The sequence below is a fragment of the Hydractinia symbiolongicarpus genome, chromosome 4, assembly GCF_029227915.1.
Source record: "Hydractinia symbiolongicarpus strain clone_291-10 chromosome 4, HSymV2.1, whole genome shotgun sequence".
Classification (NCBI taxonomy): Eukaryota; Metazoa; Cnidaria; class Hydrozoa; order Anthoathecata; family Hydractiniidae; genus Hydractinia; species Hydractinia symbiolongicarpus.
In genome coordinates, this window is record NC_079878.1 from 639,329 (window position 1) to 658,990 (window position 19,662).

The 19,662-nt window shown below is 32.4% G+C and overlaps 1 protein-coding gene across 2 annotated transcripts in view; it reads left to right on the forward strand.

The window, feature by feature from the left end:
• LOC130640743 (titin homolog) overlaps positions 1-19,423 on the forward strand; it is a 28,345-nt gene extending 8,922 nt beyond the window's left edge. For both annotated transcript variants that reach the window (XM_057447273.1, XM_057447274.1), the window contains 14 exons: positions 49-601; positions 913-1,144; positions 1,649-1,975; positions 2,590-2,778; positions 3,064-3,131; positions 3,542-3,679; positions 4,056-4,110; positions 4,350-4,452; positions 4,722-4,910; positions 6,054-6,114; positions 6,208-6,262; positions 6,364-6,414; positions 6,686-6,788; positions 7,456-19,423. In XM_057447273.1, the coding sequence (XP_057303256.1) occupies positions 49-601; positions 913-1,144; positions 1,649-1,975; positions 2,590-2,778; positions 3,064-3,131; positions 3,542-3,679; positions 4,056-4,110; positions 4,350-4,452; positions 4,722-4,910; positions 6,054-6,114; positions 6,208-6,262; positions 6,364-6,414; positions 6,686-6,788; positions 7,456-7,508 (2,177 nt within the window). In that variant the 3' untranslated portion in view covers positions 7,509-19,423. The remainder of the gene's footprint in view (positions 1-48; positions 602-912; positions 1,145-1,648; positions 1,976-2,589; positions 2,779-3,063; positions 3,132-3,541; positions 3,680-4,055; positions 4,111-4,349; positions 4,453-4,721; positions 4,911-6,053; positions 6,115-6,207; positions 6,263-6,363; positions 6,415-6,685; positions 6,789-7,455) is intronic.
• Positions 19,424-19,662: the final 239 nt, after the last annotated feature.

Genomic DNA, 19,662 nt, shown 5'->3' on the forward strand with positions numbered 1-19,662 from the left:
TGTATTATGGCTAGGCTGCTTCTCTAATAACTGTTTATTTCTTGTTAGATACTGTAAGCATTAAATCAGACACTTCAAGTGTTCATTCTGTACAAGATCACGAAGATAACCAATTGAGTTCGGCTAAAGGATCCTTAAATGAAGAAAATGAGCATGTACAGGATCAGGCGTTCCTGGGAAGCTCTTCAAGGATGCAATGCACTGAAGAAATTCAGGTTGAAAGCGATACTGAAATGTGCAGCGTCGATGCCAGCAGTGGGCAACAGTTAGTCAGTGCAAGTGAAATAAAATCCTCTGTTGACCTCCCAATGATATCTACATGTGAAAATAAGGGTTCAGATGATAACCTTTGTTTAAACAACCAATTAACTGATAATGAAAATAATGTAGATAAAAATAGCAGTAATGATTTCGCATCGAGTAAACAAGATCTTGGACTAAAAATCGGTAACGCACACGAAAATTTAATTAAAGACGATGTGGACCAAATATCAGATAGGACTACTAGCAACAAAGAAACGTCCTATGTAATAGAATTGGACGATGACCAGAAGTTGATGCTCATGCTAGAAAGTCTACAATCACAACAAAAAGCTTTACAGTAAGATTATTTAACTTATGAGATACTTATGAGTATTTTAATGTTATTAAAGAATACTACCTATTCGGGCATTCTTTTAAAAGGTGTCACACTGTCAATCTTTTGGTTTGTATAATGTGAAATTCTTGTCTTGAAGCAAAAGTAGCTGCATGTGATATATTCGTAATTTGAATACCAGATTAGGGGCAATAAGAAATTTTTTTGTGAATAAGTTGCAAACGGAGAGTTCTCAGTGTTCCAGTGTTGACTTGCAAATTATCTTGCGTGTTGACGTTACAAAAAGTAAATCAAATGGATCTTCATTTTTTCAGAGTGGAATTAGATGAGTTAGATGAAAAGCAAAATGAACTCATTAGCAACTGGAAATCAGAACACCTAACCGAAAGTGAAATGAAGCTGAGAATAAAAGCACTCAGTGAGAAGCAAGCATTGTTGGTTACCAATGAAAATTATGCTGAAGCTGCAGAAATTGATCAGGAAATTATTGATTTGCAAAATCAGTTTGAAAATATCAAATACATACATCCCATCCTTAATAAGCAGGTATTTAAGACTTTTAGTTATTTTGAAATATGTTGAGCATGCTTTGTCTTAAGAGGGATTCTGTAACTTCACGAAAACAAAAATAAGTGATAAATTCAACTGGTTAACTTTTGAATGTTTGAATGGCAATAATGCACCTCGATGTTTTAACCTTAAGCAATGGTTTAAAACCTTAACGTTCACTCAATTAATAGACAGATATGTGAATACTAGTTGTAAACGTTTAAAACAAAGAAAAAAGTTACAAAAATAATAATAAAAAGGGAAACATAGAATTAAAGTTTCTTTTCTGTATAATTTGTTTGCGTATGTCATGCTATAATGTTTTGTCTGTAAAACATTAAGAAACAATAGAAAAGTGTCACTAACTAAAAAGCTGTTTAATTATCTTATTAGTTAGGAACATTAAAAATTAGAAACCTGGCGTTCCTCTCTGTAAACATCTCAACAGTATTTATTTGTCTACTATTGTCCTATACCTACAAATACCTATCGTCATTTTAGTTTATTGAACTGTTAAAAGAGTTTCACAATGTTCACACAACACAAGAAAATAAGAAGAAAGAACTTTATGAGCAATATAAGGAAATTCTGGATTCACAAAGCCACAGAATAAAAGAAAAAGACAAAATTAAAGAGAAACAACTGGATGATCACGTTTTGGTGTTAAAGGAGAAGAAACTTAAACTGGAAAGAGATTTAAGTCATGCTCAGTTAGATAAAAAACATTTGTTGAAAAACGAAAGTGTACTCAATGAAGAGATTGAGAAAAAGACAACGCTTTTAACCAAAGACAAGAATGCTTTTCTGGAAAAGCGATCAGCAGTACAGGTATATTTTAGCTGGAATTTAAAGTATCACCCAACCATGTCTAGAAATTTATTTGACTTCATCTAGGACCTTTTTAATAACTTTAATTGTTGGAGTGTTTAAGGCATAAAACATAGCTACACAAATTAATTTGTCGAGAATTCCAGAAAAGTGATATAAACTGAATTGAAAATAACTGAAGGAAAATAAATTTTTTGACGGACTTGGTCATTAATGGCACCATCACCTGGGCAATAGCAAACAAGAATATATCTATATTAAATTGATATTTATTGTCAATCAGCTGAAATGGTAGGTCCTAAATCTTTAGTATGTATACAATGCTTTAAATAAAAGCTGTCTTAAAGCTACAACTCTGTTCTTTCTTTGCAATAGAAGTTTCATTTTATTTTTCGCCATGCCCCTTTTTAAAATGTTTCATACGTACCAGCATCTTGCAATTATTTGCTTTCATAAAACAGAGAATTGAATTTAAAGAAGTGACATTGAGTAAAATTTATTATTTTAATAATTTAAAAATATTTAGAAATGCTAAAGTTTGATACTCAGGCCAAATATTATTGTTCCTTGTAAGCAATACCTTTATTATGTAGCCCTTTTCTTTATCACAACAGGAAGAAATTACAGACTTAAAGCTGAAACTAGCATTATTAGAAAAAACTGAAGAAGAGTACACCAATAACATTGACAATATTGATCAGCAAATTCAAAGTATCATAAATGAATTTCAACCACGAGTTGAGAGCATTAGGAGGGAAAAGGAAATGACAGAGAAAAATGAACTGCAGATATATTCAGACATGGTAAGACAAACATATTATGGAATGCCTAAACTTTTTTTTTACTTTAAAAAGGGTTTTATTTATATGTGTTGCACAATAATTTATATTTATTTTGTTAAATAGGAAATTCATTTATGTTTAAGTCTGCTTTGTATACCGAACAAGCTTTTTACAAACTTTGATTTACTAGAAAACGGTGTGGACAATCAATTGTGAATTCCTTTAGTTCTAGTTTCTACTGTAAATCCATAAATAGATGATCATCCATATTTTATTCACGATTTCAAGTTTTTCTTATTTAATTAGGAAGCATTGGTTGTGAAGGAAGAAGCTGTGACAAAAGAGAAAGAGATATTACATGAAGAACAAGAGAAGTAATGTTTCATGTTTTTGCATATTGAAATTTTGGAACTTATTTTCCTAATTCACAGATTTTAAATAATTCTTAGTTGAATTTAAATTTAAAAATTTCCCGAAGTAAAACTTTTTCAATAAATATCACAGGAGTTAGGTCTTATAAAATTCCCATGGAACTTAATTTTCTCTAAAATGCTTTAAAAAATATTGAATGCTTGCACAGAACAGGTTTATATATATCCAAATCAAATATGGTTTATGTCTTAATAACATGCAACACAGAAATGCTTTCCTTTTTAATCTTCTGCTTCTTAATGATGTAATGAAGTTAAGAAAACAAACTTTCACATTAAATACATAATACGATGGTATTGATGTACAAATAATAAAAAGGTACAAATAACTGATGTGTGTACTAACTCTTTAGAAACAAGATGCTCCTGAAAGAACTACAAGCATTTAATGACACCGCATCAGATCCCAGCAAGATGGAATTTTTTTCCTTTGATCAAGTATTTAGTAACTCTAAGCTATTGGGAAAGATTACTGATGAGGAGTACTCCAGGTAAAAAAATATTTCCATCAGTATTCATTCTTTCTAAGTCTTTCATCATATGGACAGGGATAAGAATATGACGTATTGATGGTGAAAGATAACTTCATCCCCATTAAAAGGTTACAAGTGGTGATGTTAATGATAAGATAATCAAGTTTGTACAGACTGAACTTCTGCAGCATAACGTAAATAGTTCAGAATAAGTTTTGTATCACTTCATCTTTACTTATTAAGAAATTGTGTGTGTATTGTATACTAAAAATGGACATGTTGTATTGGTCCAATTGAACGTATTTTTTCTGTAAATTTCTGCTTCAAAACCTTTTTTGGTAAAAAAAAAATCTCTCAAAATTATTTTTATTCATATATTTTTATGATTTCGTAGTTTGAAGACACTATTGTCAGAAAGAGAAGAAGAACTGCAACGTATCAAATGTCAGGTTTGTGATTTGTGCTTTTATTGTGTTGTGTTTTTTTTCCACTTCAACGTATTATTCTTTTTTTTTTCCTGTTTACTTGTTTATATGTAAACAATTCTTTAAACATTCCATTGTCTTAATTAGCAGGTTTCATTGCCTTTTCAATGGTTGTACAAAAGTTTGTTTAAAAAGTACTACTGAACACAGTCAACCCGCAATCTATATCATCTTGCTTAAAGCAGTCTTTTTTTCTCTTCCAGATTCTGGAAAACCAAACTAATCAAAGTAACCTGCAGCGTTCATTAAATGATCTAGAAACGAAAGTATCTGAATTGCAAGTTTTAAAGCAAGTGGCTGTGAAAGGTGAGCTGTTTTATTATCTTTCGAATCCTTGCACGGTGGTATTAGGTCAAATAAGTACTATCAATGCTCTGACAAAAATCTAGATGTATTTTAGTCAGTGTCAACCAAATTAAGTTTCACAAGTCATGCTCGCAAAATGAAGCCAAAAAGTTTAAAACAGCTTAAAGTGTAATTTTCAAATTAGTTTTACTACATAGCTTTGAGGAGAAGGTATGTGGCTGTGGACAGCTACTTGGATATTTCTTTCTGAACACTTTTTTTTTACACAGAAAGAAAATTTAAAGAAGCTCAGAAATACTCCGATGAGATTAAAGCTCTCACTGCTGAAGGTAAAGCAAAGCAAGAAACAGTTTGTCAGCTGGACGAAGCTATCAAACAGCAACAACCTGAAGCTGAAAAGTTGGAAGATTTAGTAAAGGAGGTGGAGAAAAATTTTCAAGAACAAGAAATTAAATATGGTAGGTGAAAATGATTTTTGTCAGTACTTAATCAATTACATATCTGATAAATGATATATGCATATTTTCAGGTACTAAGTGTTCATTATATAAACTATGCAAGTTTATCATTAGCAAAAAAATATTCCGAACGTGATTAGCTAAGAGAAGAGACATAAATACAATAAATGACTGCATATGTTTGTTAGTCCAAGTTTTGTGTAAAAGCAAATGAGATTCTAAATACATTCTTAGGAGAAATAAAATGGGTGGCCATGCATATTTCACAGAGGCAAGGCTATACTGTAATGTTCTTAACTTGTACTAATTTTTTCCATATCAAAGTTATCATTTACCATTCTGGGAGAAACGAGCCTAGCTAGCTATATTTGTTTAACAATTCGACGTGGAAGATTAGATATAAAACAGGTAAAAACAAAGGCAAATGCACCTTAAATATAAAGTATAAAAATCGAACTATCTTTAATGTATTTAGTTACTAATATTTCCAACCTCATCTTAACAATATTTTTAATAATTTTCAAAATTACGCATTCAACTATATGACCAAATTAGTTCTAATAATGTGTTTATTTACCTTGCGGAATGGCTCAGAAAGTAATGGCACAAAAATATCATATTTACTCTGTTATTTATATTATGCTGACTGCATTGGCCAAATGACGCCCATTTTAAAGAAATACTTTAAAAACACTCCTTTTCCAAAAGATTATTTCCATGCTTAGATATATATAGTTACAACTCATGTAAATGTTTTGTTCTGTTTATAATAAAAACTCTGCCATTCAAGTGCATTTAAAGCTCCCATTTGAGCTAGCACAACACCTGCTCAACTAGACAACTGCCTAAGATATCCATCCTATTCTCATATTGAACGTTAGGCAGAAGTGGTCGATTCACACTTTCATAGTCTCTGGCATGAATCGGTCAGGGTTTGATCCCAAGACCTTCCGCACTGCAGGAAAACGCTCTACCACAAGGCCACTACCACATTTAGATATTAGCTTAACTTCCAACAACTACCGGGAGAATTGTTTAATGCAATGTCTTTATTAGTTTGTTCTGTCCTTAATAGATAATATTGAATCGAAATTTCGTAATACTAGTTGACTATAATTATTACATTGTTGATTTTACTTTTAGATATGCAAATAATAAAGAACTTAAAAGAGGCTCAAAAGGAAGCTGAAGAAACTCTCAACAGGTGCATTTATTGTTGTTTGCTGTTTGCGCTGACCAGCAGGTATCATTTTAACTTATAAACGTAACAGTATTTGTTATATATTTTGTCTTTTAGTCACCCACACATTTGGATTAGGCAGACTATAGAATTACAACTTGATTATTTCAAGGTAATACCACACGTGAGATAGTATGCTTATGCTTGTCTTTGACCACAATAGTGTCCTTTTTTGCAGTTGTTGTTAGCGTCTCTGAAAATGATATTGTTTAGAGCATTGTCCAAAGTTTGGAAACAAAACATGATTTAAATGAACACGATCCGGTGAGCATACACACTTTTTATTACTGGTGTAAAAATTACATCTAAGGTGCTTTCGTTTAGCACCTAATTCAACTTAAAGACAAATTTTGTGTATCAATTGTTAGATTTTGTGGGAAAAATACTTCTAAACCTAAGAAAATACAGGATATAGGATACAAATTTATATATCGTTTTTTCCTTATATTCCATTAAGATATAAAATTTTAAACTGCTATTTTTGTTTTTTGTTTGCTATTCGTATTATTACTTTTGTTTTTTTCTTTGTCCTAAGGCTGACAACCAAGGAGTGAACAAGATGGAGTTACAACTTGAAATTGAAGAACTAGAAGCCAAACTAAAACTAGTTGTAGATGAAGAGGACTGGGAAACAGCAGGTAATTCATGTTCTCTGACTTTGTGAAATTATATCAAGGTTATGATTTAGTTGAATTTTACCTATTTCAGAACTTTTAAATAAAGCAGTACCTTCTTAAAATATGACAACAATACTTCCATTGTGGCTGTCCTGTAAGGATTACTGTGCAGCCGAACTCTGGATGTAGTTTTTACATAAGTTTGGTAAATAGTTTAAGAAATCGTTGTCAATGTTCATAAAATGACTTTTTAAAAAATGTGTAAATAGAATATTTTTACGAACTGATATAATCACAATATTCTCAGTCTTCTTTAAATTTTTATTTCATCAAAAGATTCGCTAATGTATGAGAACAGATAAAAACTAAAATGAAGGTATTAAGATAATGTTTGAAAAAAACCCAGCAATTTCTCTCTCCATAAATCTATTTCCTTTTGAGCTGATGTATCAGTACGTGTTTTTATTTTATCAATTAAAATTTTTCTGACCACAATCTTAGAAAATCTTCTGCCTAACTGGACATTAGTATTCTACTGAAATGATCAACAGTGTTTTGGAGAGCTTAAAACAATTTTAAAAAAATTTAGCCTACAAGGGTTTAGGTAATCAATAGAACAATCTTGATTCTGGTATTTAATTTCCAAAGCTAAAGAGAAGTTATTATTTCTGGTTATTTTCTGCTTTAGACAAACTAAATTATGAAATTGAAGCAAAACAAGAACTGATGAAGAAATGCTAAATTGGCGAAGAAAATTATGTTGTTACAAGTACTTTTAAATTAAATTATTTTTTATAGTTACTATTTTAAATTTATACAAAATTTTGGAATTATCAAGCAGTTGAGATTATGCAAACGCGACAAAATGCGACAAAACATCTAATCTACCAAATATACATTTGACATTATATTTTATATTATATATGTTCCAACATGAGGTAAATGTTAAAGTTAAATGCTAAATGAAAATGTTAAAGTTATGATATTATTATGCCTATGCAGCAGATACTTTTAATATGTTATGCAGGTATTTTAGTTAGTCTTCACTGTAAATAAGCCTAGTTAAAATTGAATTCAGGTATCGAGCTAAGCACTAGTATAAAAATAAATTATATAACACGTTGCTATAAATTCTGCTTTTCCATTGGGAAGTTAAGGTAAATTCTAAAACAGGGAATATTTTGGAAAAAGATATTACAATGTAACCTCTGAAGAGCGCTATTAGTAATTCTAAAAACACTAAAACGAGGAAAAATAATTTTTTAAATGCAATAAAAACAAAGTACACTTTACTAGACTGTCAATTATTTATATTGACACTAGTACGAACATCTTCAAACGAAAAAAAAAACAGGGCTGAAATCTTTGTCTATTATCTTTTCTTTTCAAGAAAACCTAATATATTTTATTTAGATGTTTACTGATAACCAATTATAAATGCACAAGTCTCTTTTTGTTTCTTAGGTATATTCTCAGAAAGAAAATAATTTCTGGATCTCTTACCCCTACCAACTGTAGCATACAAGACCATTAAGTAACATTTTTATACTCGACTTGCTTGATCAACTCATTGTAATGTCGTTTTATTTTTTCTTATTTACTTCGTAGGTTGCTAGTTATTCATACATTTGACCCAAACTTCGCCCTTTCGTGATTCGCTCCATTTCATTCCACACACAAAACACTCACAATCCTCTTCCCTTTCATCATTTTGAACTTTCTCTGCTTTCTTCCAAGTTCCTTTTTTTGTTTCTTTTGTCTAATCTTTTTTCTCTTTCATTGGTTTCAATAATTTTATCAATGAATTCAACTGGTGAGATAACATTGGAATCGAGTGGTTCCACTTGTTTTAAATATAGAAGCAACATTCTCAATTGTCGCTGATTTAACATATGCGAGACTTGAAGTAACTTGGATCATGCAAACTGATTATATAAAGACCATTTTCCTTTGCAAAATCAACCAAATGTTTTTTGTGTGTGCGAATTATATCCATCTATAATCAAAAGTACTTTATTTTTTTGAGAGCACCTTGTATGTTTAACAAAATGTTTGACATATCTCATAAAAATCTCTGATGTGATCCAACCGTTTTTTGAGCAATCACCTATCGAACCAACTGATGCATGGTCTAGTAATTCTAGTTTCATGCTCTTTCTTTTAAAAATCATGAGAGGAGGTACATAATTAACAGTAGCATGAACTCCTAATACAATTGTAGTTGTAACACCTTTCTCTCCACTGGTAATTCTTGAAACACAATGTTTCCCTCTTTCCGCTAGGACCTTTACAGGTTTTTGGACACAAGTAAGTCCAGATTCGTCATCATTATAAATTTGGTGTGGTTGGAACCCATGTTCTTAAAGCAAAGATCTTAAGTTCTGAAAATTTAGCTCAATACTTTCATGGTTTACACCATCACTCTGTTAATTGAGACACCCTGTGGTTTTTGTAATGATATCGATTTGTTTCTCTTCAAGATATTATAAACAAAATCTACACCTGCCATTTTCAAGTTCCTTGTTGAATGGATGTACACTTTTGTTTTTCTCAGTATAGTCATACACCACTCTCCTTAGATCAATAATGGTGAGACCATAAAAACAACCTTCAATCTTTTTTATTTGCTCGACTAATTGTCCTTCTTGTCCCGGAGTTAAGACCTGACGAATAGGTGACGAATAGGTGCTAACACTTTTTTGTGCATACTTTCAGCAGTTAAAAGTTTGATTTATTTTTCACTCTTCGGTGAAGAGCATCTTTAAGTACAGCAAATACCTCAGCTGCTTTTCTTATGCTCTCTCCCTCATTATTAACAGCATTAATAGCGGATCGCATGCTATCTAAACTCCACTTACCGCAGTCGTTCTTCCTTTTGTAGTTACGAAACATGGTAGTAATCGCATTTATATATTTTATCTGGAAGAACATTGCATAAATAATAACTTAATAATCATATGCTGCACAAAATTGTACAGAAAAAAACATAAAAGCACACAGATTAGTAACTTGGTGATCAACAAGTAGAGTCAAACTAGCATAAATATTCGGTGTCTCATCTTGCCCCGGGCTTATTTGGACTAAATTGGCCTAAGATTCTTTAAAATTCCCAAAATACTAAAAAAAAAACCCAAAGAATGTAAAGATTACACACGAATTTGCAAAGAACGAAGCAGTATGGTGCTCATTTTCACACAACTAGAACAAATTAACCTCTTTATTGACAAAAATTTTAGCAACTACTAAAAATTTATCTAAAATTTCAGGTACAGTGAGAAAAAACTGTATGAAAATCCACAAACATTTTCCTTTGTGCTTGCCCTGTCAATTTTCGCAATGTTTACATATCACTTTCAAGGTACCATCATAAAAAATTCGCAGCCTGCATATTTAGTTGCAAAAACAGACATTTCTAGTCTAACGTCTAAGCTTTCCCCACGTTACGCTGTAGTTTTTTGCTAGAGTCAAAAACCCTGATATCAAAAAATATAACTTGACTAGTTAACCAAGATCTTCTCACAGTTCTGTTTACTCTTACTTGATTTGCTTTATTTGCTCGTTGGCTAGAAATTTTTTGATTTTTCATTGTTGCAGTTCAAAATAAATAGAGTACACACTTCTTTCAGCAATGTTCCGTATTTAGGTGTGCCATTTCGCAGAAAATGGAAAATGTGCCAGTCTCCATCCATACCTAATGTTTATTAGATTTCAGGATATTGGTTAAAAAGTGCACATCCTTTCTTTGTAATTGAAAGAGTTATAATTCAGTAAGATACACCTGTTTCTTGAATTTCTATAGATTGTTCAGCTATTTCTGTATTTCACTCCTTGTGCTTTATATCTCCTCCAGAATATTTTAAAAAGTTTCTAAAATTGTGTAAAGTGCAACCAGAACATAGCACTAGTAATCAACCCCACTGAGGAGGGTGTGCGGGGTGGTTATTTTAGTTGCGTCACTAAACTCTAGTCTAGTTTTAATGTTTCTTTTTATACTATAAAATATAACTGCTCTTCTTCGTATACTTTTTCATTTTCTTCTGCATTGCTTATTAAGCTTATAATTCCATCTTATTATTTTCATTGCGCTGAGAAGATAGGAGAACACTATTGCTTTCAATGCTACAAAATTTACAAACCTAATTTACATTTACTGACAACATTGGAAATACCTTCGCCGTTGAATTTCGTATTTTCATGTCATATTTCTCAGTGGTGTCACCATTTTGTAAGTAACAATGGCATGTTGTGAAAAGATTCATTGCATCGTATCGCAACCCAAATAAAGAACAAGTGCCTTTCAAGATCGGTGAGTGTATGTCTCCCATCCCGCAGCGCGTTAGACGTGAAAAATATGGCATTCATAGATTGGTTATCCTTGTGAATGGATCCTGCTTCTATGCTACACTATGTATCTTAGAGATCAATAACGACAATTCAAATTTCTAATTTTGTGAAATGCTTAACTTTATTTAGCATAGTATTCCCATTTATAAACACACATACTTCATAGCAGTCCATTCGTTCCATGATATTAGGCTGGTTTGCCTAAACTGGTTAAATTGCTGGTTTTCACCCAGTGATACAGTAAATTCTTAGCTAAGGTAAACATTATACCTTTATATATCACCTGTCAACCTTTGCATCAGTTGACTGAAATTAACAAGTCAGCCGTTTAGAGCAGCTTGGATTTTTTACACAGTAACAAATTTTTTGCATGTTTTCTTGTGTGAAGGTCTTTTATAATAAAACATTGCGTTTCTAGTTTTTATTGTTAAAAAAATTAGCAACTGGATCATTTAAATTATTTAGATCGAGTTTTTAAATTTTAAAAATATTAGGTGTTTTACTTTTATCAATTTTTCACGTTGTTCAAAGAATAGATTGATAAATAAACAAAATAAATTTTATTTTGTTTATTTATCAATCTACTTGGTGTTGTTTGTTTCTGATACATTTTTTTTCTTTTTAATAATTTTTTTATCTGACAGCAGCTCAATCTCTCAACTCAAGCGTAATTTTTCATTTAGATACTGCTCCATATTCAATACATACAATTTATCATACTTCTTTTCATCCCTCATAACGTTATTAAACAATATTTTTCCAGGGTACCTGATAAAAAACAAAGGCTTTCGTTAATTTCAATATCATCACACAACCATCTTTAGAGAATAACTTTTATTCACTTTAATTATAATGGAGAAGTCAACCAGGACTTCTCCATTATCACTGGAGAAGTTCTGGTTGACGTAAATATTTGTACCTTACAATTTCCTTCCTTGTGCAAAAATTGGCTTTTCATCTTTTAAGTTTAAAAGCTTTGTAACAATTGGTTTGTCTTTCCGACGTTGTGCAGTTCTATGTGGTCTTTCGATCTGTACGCCTTGTACAGCCATTTATTTGCAGAAAAAGTTATGCTCCTTTTCTTCCATGTTCTTTCAAGTCTTTGCACTTTCTTGAAGTCCGTTAATACGTAAATTATTCCTTCTATCTGTTTCCAGAGTAACAATTTTTTATGTATTTATTTTAAAGTTTGTTTAAACTTTAATTATTCTTTCTATTTCATTTCGATCAAAGCGAAATTGTCATAAAAACGCCACCTAAATCCTATTAAAAATCTGCGTTTTGTTCTCGAGAAAGGGACTTTAAATAACAACCACGGCTCCAACCACATTGCTAAATAACAGACACGTTGTTATCTTTGTGGGGCTTGTTGTTGCGGTTGCGACGAAGGGTAAATTTCGCATTCGCAGTCTAGATCTCGATCACACGCGCACCAGAAAATTTTAAAAAGTGGCTAGTCATACATAGGTTGGTAAAACGAATGGAAGGTCACAGATGACATGGGGTATTAAAAAATTTGCTAAATGAATGAATGATTTATTCACACCTCCCTTTTTGCACTAGCGTCAAGAAAAAAACATATTTAACGCTCAAGTTTATCAGTGTATGTGTGGAAGTCTCTTTACGTTCATTCATCATGTAATTAAAAAAAACCCCTAAATTTTGATATATGTTAAAGTTTAAGAAACGGATATCGTATTATTTTTTAAAAATACATCCTGTGCTTTACTCAAGCGTAGTTTTCCATTTAGATGCTGCTTCATATTTAATACATACAACAGGCTTCGAATTAACGCTTATAAAGTGATTCGTGCTCTGGCCTTGTCGAGAGGGTTTGTTTGGTTTGGATTGGAAACCCTTTCAATCAATGTAAAGTGTCACATGGTCCTGCCAAGATGAATTTCCAATATAACGCCTCTTTACTCTTCAACAAAAGCCTACCCGTTTTTTTAAGTCTGACGAAGTGACAAGCCTTCTTTCTCGATTGGAGGTAATGGAACCCAGATCTGTTAAGTTCCCGGATCGTTGCAATATGCAGAGCTGTAAATGTGCTATCAGATAGACAAAGTTTCTGTACAACGAGGTTAATGCTGTGCACGTCACGCATTGACAATTTTCTAGGAGCACCTTTGTTATACTTTCTACTGTCCATCGGTGCATCATCACATATTGGTGCTTTTGCATGCCGATATATTGACGACTTGGTATATTGCGGATACATCTCAATTATCCGTTTCCCTCTCACTCCCTCTTGCTGATAAAGTACAGCTATTTCTGCAGAATGTCTTGATGATATTTTGGGTACTCCTCGCCCCTTTCTCAATGTTAAAATACCGTTACGGGGTACCCTGGGTTTCCAACAGACTAATTTGCCCTCAATTTATTATGCAAATGATTTTAGACGAAAATGAATTAGCAATTCATTAACCTGCTCTTCACCAATGAGCTCAGCTCATCTTTCGGCCAAGTAGAAGTATCTAACAGTGGTACCTGATTTTTAAACACAGGCGAAAGCATTACATCTTAAAGCGATTTTCCGTACTATCGCTAATTCTGATTTTATTTTTAGTTCGTAAGTTTAAAAGATCTACCTAATCGCTATAAGGACGTTTCTGTTTTGCTAAATAGTACGCAGTATTAAATTTAATATCTAGCGATACTTTATTCTCTGAGTGCATCTTCTTTAATTCACGATCAATAGGTGTATTCTGGACTACACTTTCAAGATATTGTTCGCCACCTAAATCTGTTTTTTCACAGTCTTAAACATGGCACTTCTGAAGAGGCAACATGCTAAAGTTGTTTTCACTGTTCGGTACATATAATTTCCAAAGGTTAGAAAGTGAGTTTGTCGACTTCATTTACAAGGAAAAAAAATTCTTATGGGCTATGCATGGTCTATTTGAAGATGCAAAGGATGCAACTTTTTAGCAAATATATCCCTCGTATTATACCACATTTATAGAAGGATTTAAATGTGTTTTAAAAAATGATCTGAATTCATTCAATATTGTTTAAAGATGTTCTCTGATCTACTACTTAAAAAGCTTGTTTGTGGACCATTACATAATTTATCATGTTGGTTGATTTCAGTTACAGTTAGATATTCTCCACAATCTTTTTTTACAATTTAGTTTTAAGCACTGTATTATTGACATTATATTTTTTAAAACTTTGTGCGAATCAATTTTTATAACAAAAAAACAGGTGGCACATAAACTCACAAGTTCTTGCTTTCCCAATATTTTTGGTGCCAATCAATTATAACAAAAAGTATGTTTACATGTCTTTGTCACAGGTTTCTGTACAATATTGTGACAGAGCATATTTCGAAATTGGTCAACACTACTAGAAAAATTTAAAATTGAAGTGTTGTGTGATATTTCTTCAAAAATGGTTTAATTAATGTCCCAACTTTGATAAAATTAAAAGGTTTTCTTTGCACGGTCCTGATCGTATGAGCGAGTGACTAAATAAATCTGTCGGATGGACAACTAATTACAGCGCTAAAACGATGGGATGCGTCATGATAAGATCGCTTTGGAATTGTCTCTTAACTATTGATATATGTTATAAGTTTCCAAACTAAAAATCAAATTTTATTAAGAACCATAGTTAAAAAATTTAGCGTATCCAGTTCAAACTTGTCCATCCGACAGATTTTCGTTACATAAAAATCAATATTCCATGGATATATCATGTGTTTACAATCTATTATTTTCAAAAGTATCAAATCTTGGATTGCTTGAACCAAAGAGGGCTGATCTGGAAACTCCTGATATGGCATTGTTTTTTAAATTCCATGAATACCAATAGTCCATCCGACAGATAAATTCTATCAAAATAGGGGTCTAAAAGACGTTTTACTCTTCGTTATATTAGAGTAATTTTCAAATTTTAATCAATGAATCAAAGAACTAAATGGTAAAGTCAGAAGAAAAGCGAGAAAATAACCAGAAAAAGTATAGTTTAAAGTTTGGATCAATGATTTAGAAAATGAGAATGTCCATCCGACAGATTTTCTATTATTCCTACTATACCTTACTAAAGGGCACCTGGTTGTTATCTCAAGCTTATGATTCTTTTACTAATGTTTTGCTACCGTGCTACGCCTTTTTTATACATTTCAACGTTTGGACGGGCTTTAGATCAGGGGAATCGAATGTTTTAAAAGGAATGTTTTTGTCATTTGGTACTCTTTTTTAACGAACGAATTATCAATCATGGGAAGACCAAAACTAAATAGATCAAAGAGCGAGGCAAACAAAGAATATATAAAGAAGTATCGAGAAAAGAATGCAAAAAAATATAAGGAGGAAGACAAGAACAGAAAAAGAAATAAACTTGAATATATGAAATACGTAGAGCCCAAAAAATATGAAGAACATCTAGAAAAAGACAGGATGAGAAAGAGGGAAGCCCGAGAGAGAAAAAAACAAGAAAATGAAAAAGCAAACAAGAAAGACCAAGCTGTTAACAGCAACGAAACTGAACCAACAGCAGACCCACAACTGACCACTGCAGAGGCTAACATGATAGTTAGCACTGGTGTTAAACCGTATATATTGCAGATACATCTCAATTACCCATTTCCCTCTCACTCCCCCTTGCTGATAAAGTACAGCTATATCTGCAGAATGTCTTGATGATATTTTGGGTTCATTTTACAGACCTCTCCCCCTTTTCTCAATGTTGAAATACCGTTACGGGGTACCCTGGGTCTACAACATTGAGAAATAGGGGAAGGGTTTCAAATTCAGAGTGCAGACTGAAGTAATGCAGCAGTGTTGTTATATATAGCAAAACAGAACTTCGACATGACGACAATTGACATTGAGGACTTACAAAATGTTGTATATTCTAACCTCAGTGGAGATTTTCTTTTTCTTGTTGCTGCCCTTCGTCTATTCTTAGTTTCAGAATTATCAAAATACTCAGATTTTAATGTGATTAAAATTTTTTAGAAAATATAATCTTTTTAATTCAAGAGTGCAGACTGAAGCAATGTAGGAGTTTTGTTACACATAACAAAACAGAACAACAATTGAAATGAAGCACTTACAAAATGTAGTATACTGTAATCGTTGTGGTGTTACTATTACAGATTTTTAAAAATATAACCTTTCAAAATGTTGTATACTGTAATCTCTGCAGAAATGTTTTTTCCTACTTGCTAAAAAAATTTATTTTATAAAACGCTTCATAAAGAACCCATCTGTCTCCATAATATTACTGTGGAAATTGAGCAGCATTAGAACGTTACACCTAATTTCATTGGTTCAACCTGGGTACTGAGGCAAATCAAATTAATTGCGGGGTTAGAACAATTCTTGTTCTTAATATTCATGTAGAAAAACTATTTAATAATTAACCAGTCTCTTTCTCTAGATTGTATACATCATTCCTGTACTTTAGTGCGATGGAATACAATGTGTCCGATTTTTTGGACGATCTTACAATGTATCTCCACAAAATATCACCTCCGTTTCCCGTTTCATATTGACAAGTTTTCAGTATTGACAAGCTGCCCATTTGTTACCCGAACTTCCGTGATTTTTCAAACACCAACCTTAATCACACAGTAACCAAAAATGTTCATCCGAGAGCAACTACAGATCCAGTATGAAGCATGGATTTTTAGATTGCTATAAGGTTTTCAATAAATAATTTTAATTGGAGAATTTAGGTCAGAGCATGGCCTGTACAAACTTCAATGCAAAATATCTGTCCGTAAAAATTTATTTCTTTAAGGTGATCTTTTTAAAAGTGTTTTGTATTAATTAGTTATTTGTATGGGTGCATCTTTGGGATTGGTTTTTCTCAATATTCTTAAGTCTCTAACACAATCTAATGTTATTGAACGCTGGTCATCTGCAAAGAATAAACGCAAAAACTTACACGTCAAGCTGGAAACGATCTCCTGTGCATCACCATTTGATACATTTGGTACAACTAATTTTTGAAAAATTAAAAATTAGACTCGTTCTTCTACACAAGTAAATACAAGATAGTGTAAAATTCTACATGAAATGCTTACTTTTGCTCAAGTTTTCAGGAAGAACATCAGTTTCTGTAAAATCTGTATGTACCAGAGGTTCTAGAATTTAAGCAAATATATTTTTCATTGAATACATGGCTATGCAGAAGAAGAAATTCTTCATGTAATTAATTCACCTTGCATGATAATGATATTATTATTATCATCTGTAGCTTCAACAATATAATCTTGAGATTGTAAGTGATCTGAAGGTCCCATTATGAAATATTTGCAAATTAGTTAAATTTTATTACTAGCCCTGACAAAAAAAAATTATATACTAATATGCATATTTTTAACATAGATCTATACCAGCTAAGAGCAGATCTTTACTGGATTGAACAGCAGTTGCATGAGCTATCTGGGAAAATAAGTAAAAGCAATATTATTCCGTAAAAGACATGTGGAACTATCATGCAATATATATTTGACCGAAAAGCTAAGTAAGCTCACCTTCTAAACCTTCCCTGAAACCAGTTAGAATTGGATTCCCGAACTCAGTTCTGTTATCTCTGATTCCAAATCCTGGAGTTGCAAACGTGTAGTCAGTCACATTTTGCTATCCTTTTTTCCCCAGAACCAGCATGGCACTATAACCATGTTTTTGTTGTAATCCAAGAAGCTAGAAATATAGGGTGAAATATCTATAGGTCAATAATAATAATTGTTTAAATTAAAATGTCAGAATACGTACTGAAGACCCCGCAAAAATGAGTCGGTCGGGCGGTCGGGCGTATTTTTTCCCGGGATTTTCAGATCGGTGCAAGCAAATTTGTTCCCAGGGCCAAGACAGTATAGCGCCACTCGACATCGTTTGTAGACCATTTTTCGTCGCCCTACTGTCAGGAGCCACAGAAGATTAATTTACGCGAGTTTTTGTCTTTGTGAAAACTATCTCGCGAAATTTTTTCCCGGTCTTTTCTGACTTGCCGACTCAAGAGTTGTTTATTTTCATCAACAACCTTACTTATCCAGATGTAAAGTTCTTGCTTCTAATAACAACACAAATATTAATTGAGAAAGAACTCCTCCACAATGCTGAAAATTCTGTTCAAAGCTCGTATTACAAAAACAATTAGCTAGCTAGCTATAGCTAATTAAATCTTTTTGTATTTTTTTTTTTAATAGTCTGCTGTAAAAAGCTCTTCCTCAACTAGCTCGTAGTGAATATACTAAAAACCTTTAAATAAATGCAAGGTGTGTTGGAGAGTAAAAAAAATACTTCTCACCTTAAAGCAATTCCTTTATCTTCACACCTCGCCTCAGATGGAATGTATATATCTGCACCTGAATTTCGATGAAGACTTTTACCAACCAAGGGATAAATATCCCCAGACAACAAAAATGTCCGAGAATAAACACTTTCTAAAAGTTCTTTTTGCATTTTACAAACAGATTCAACATTATCACACTTTAAATCAGTAAGTACCCGCGCCAACATGTCTGCAGTAGCCATGATAGTACGGAAAGAATCCAAGCAAAAAGGCGTGAGTCTTTGACTAATCATGACGGATGGGAGTTAAAACTATAGCCTAACAGGTTGTTATAGGTAACCACGCAGTACGGAACCTAAATTTCCTACGCCGGCTGCGGGCCACATATTGTTGGACTACGCATAGTGTGAAAATTACGTCACGATTTTGACGTCACATGCCCCTTAAGTGAGATGGGAGGGTTGCGGGCCATAGCTATTTGATTTTTGACTGACTGAGTGACTGATTAGTCAAAATGAATCAGTCAAAATCTGTAAGCTATAATTTGCAACCCTCTCAGTCTATATAGTATAGGCGAAATGGAGAGGGCTGTGAACCATAGCTTTTCGCGGTAAATAAATTACAATCTGATTTTTTAACGCGCTCCGTCTGTAACACCTGGATCGTCGACATTATTCGCTTGGCTAACATTTTTCGTCAAATTTACACTTATTCACGCGACTTATCTGACTAACCCTGGATCCGCGCCTGAACTTCATGGATTTTATTCCATAAAATAATTTTTCAAAAATGCAGGTTAACAAGGTGCACATTTCCTCGGTTTGAGCAAAAAAAGAATCAGCTAAAATGTCCTAATTTCGTGATTTACGTATTAATTCTGTGATGTGTTTTTTTTTTCCAATGTGATATTCACTGGAATTATTTTCAAAGTCTATATTAATGCTCTAATCGGATGTTATACACTACAGCTGTTTGTTTGTTTGTTTGTTTGTTTGTTTGTTCGGTACACACTCTAGGCTCTACACTAAATAATAAAATTATTTCACTTTGATTTGAAAAATCCCAATAACATAGCAAATGCAAAACTCTGGACTCCATTGGCGATAAATTAGTGACGTAACCAACAATTTTGTTGTCTATACTAAAGTGAAACCTTCTGTTTACAATTATATATTTGACTGGGGATAAAGAATCATCTGAAATGACAAAGATGTTTTTATGATCATAATGAAAATACAAAACCATTTGCTACACTGGTATAAACTTTAAAAAATTACGCAGTTTTACTTTCTCTACGTAT